Source organism: Nicotiana attenuata, unplaced genomic scaffold (assembly GCF_001879085.1).
Source record: "Nicotiana attenuata strain UT unplaced genomic scaffold, NIATTr2, whole genome shotgun sequence".
Classification (NCBI taxonomy): Eukaryota; Viridiplantae; Streptophyta; class Magnoliopsida; order Solanales; family Solanaceae; genus Nicotiana; species Nicotiana attenuata.
This window is the reverse complement of record NW_017673133.1, coordinates 27,607-29,055: the sequence shown is the minus strand read 5'-3', so window position 1 is coordinate 29,055 and position 1,449 is coordinate 27,607. Positions and strand designations below refer to the sequence as shown.

Here is a 1,449-nt window from a genome sequence, read left to right as displayed (position 1 = left end):
AAGTATTATATCAAAACCCAAATATATTTATATATAATTAAGTAATTTAATTACTCTCTCACAGGGTACAAATGTTGTTAAACACCACTGCGAGGAAAATTACAAACTTTTGAGATTTACAAACAGAAATCCTCAACATTGGATTTCCAGTTAATTAGTTAACAATAAACAAGATCCCAAAAGTCCCAAAAAAAAAATGTGACGTAGAAAATAAAAATGAAGGACAGAAGCAATAAAACAGATTCTTGAACTTCTGTATAAAATTTCCCTTCCAACATCCTAGCTGCCAGTTCCTCGATCTTCTCGATTCCCTGTCTTTAATTTTACCTTAACATTGACGTTAGAGATTCAAAAACATGTTCATCACAAGGAATTGTAAGGCCCATGTCATGATCAAAGCCAAATTCTTCTTCAGCGCGATGTAGGAGGTACTGAAATTCAGGTCTAGTTAATATTGAAATTGGAACAATGTATCTTGTTCTATTTTCGCCAACGTACACAACAAAATGACCTTTGGGTACGTCAAGAGGAAGTCCTTCTTCATCTTGATATCCATGTTTTTTTCCCAAACTTGAACACCTTTTCAAGATTTGCTTAATCACTGCTGTTTGTGACAACTTGTTTGATGATTTTCTTATGGCCATTTTTTTACTAGAGGAAGTTTTAGCTTGGTTTTTTTAAGAGAAGATCAAGTTCTTTCGTGAGGAGAAACTCAGAAGAGCAAAAAAAAAGAATGTCTTTAGGACTTTTGGGAAAATGAGTGTGGTGGAAAGAAAGTGAGTTTGAGGGGGGATATAAATAGACAAGCTTTTAGTTATTATAACTCTTGGCCCTTGTTATTTAGCTATGTCTTGTAAGTTAACTTTTATTACGTAACCATGTTTACGTGATGTGCATTATCATTTTAATTTGTGACTTCTATGATTAAATTATTAGCTTTGGAGTAATCATCGAGTTGTGGAATCAGCTCCTGATAATGCATTAGGACAAGGCTACCTATATCATATCTCCTTAGGGTACTGCCCTCTTTTTTTTTTATTTTTTCTTTTTTGTAAATACCGAGGGTAGATAAATCTTTCTTGAGCCAAGTGTAAGGGCAATGCATGCGTACACACTATCTTCCCCATACTTCACTTATGGAATTCCACTGAGTTGATGTTGTTGTTATCGAGGGTAGATAAGTAAATTTTATAGATATGTATACCTCACCGATTGTTGTGGGGTTGGGGGGAGGGGGGGACGTAGATTTCAAACAACCAAAAAAATTAGTACAAAAAAAAAAGGAAGCTAAGAGTTGAGAGAAATGGAAGAAGGGAGAGAAACAAAGCCATGTGGAGTTGTAGGGTAAGAGAAGAGAGGGGCAGGTGTTTTTGGGGAGAGTGTAAGGCTCAAGGACAATGTTGAACAATGTTGATGTTGGGTGCCAATGTCATTGTGTTTAATGCCTAT

General features: G+C 35.4%; 1 protein-coding gene across 1 annotated transcript; it reads right to left on the bottom strand.

Moving 5' to 3' along the window:
- Positions 1–230: 230 nt before the first annotated feature.
- Positions 231–781, bottom strand: LOC109215532 (auxin-responsive protein SAUR50-like). Its single transcript, XM_019379611.1, has one exon. The coding sequence runs from the start codon at positions 642–644 to the stop codon at positions 324–326; it is 321 nt and encodes a 106-aa protein (XP_019235156.1). The 5' UTR covers positions 645–781; the 3' UTR covers positions 231–323.
- Between the last annotated feature and the right edge of the window lie 668 nt (positions 782–1,449).

What these genes read in the sequence shown, in the direction of transcription:
- LOC109215532 (XM_019379611.1), bottom strand. Translation starts at nt 644, where the DNA reads ATGGCCATAAGAAAATCATCAAACAAGTTGTCACAAACAGCAGTGATT.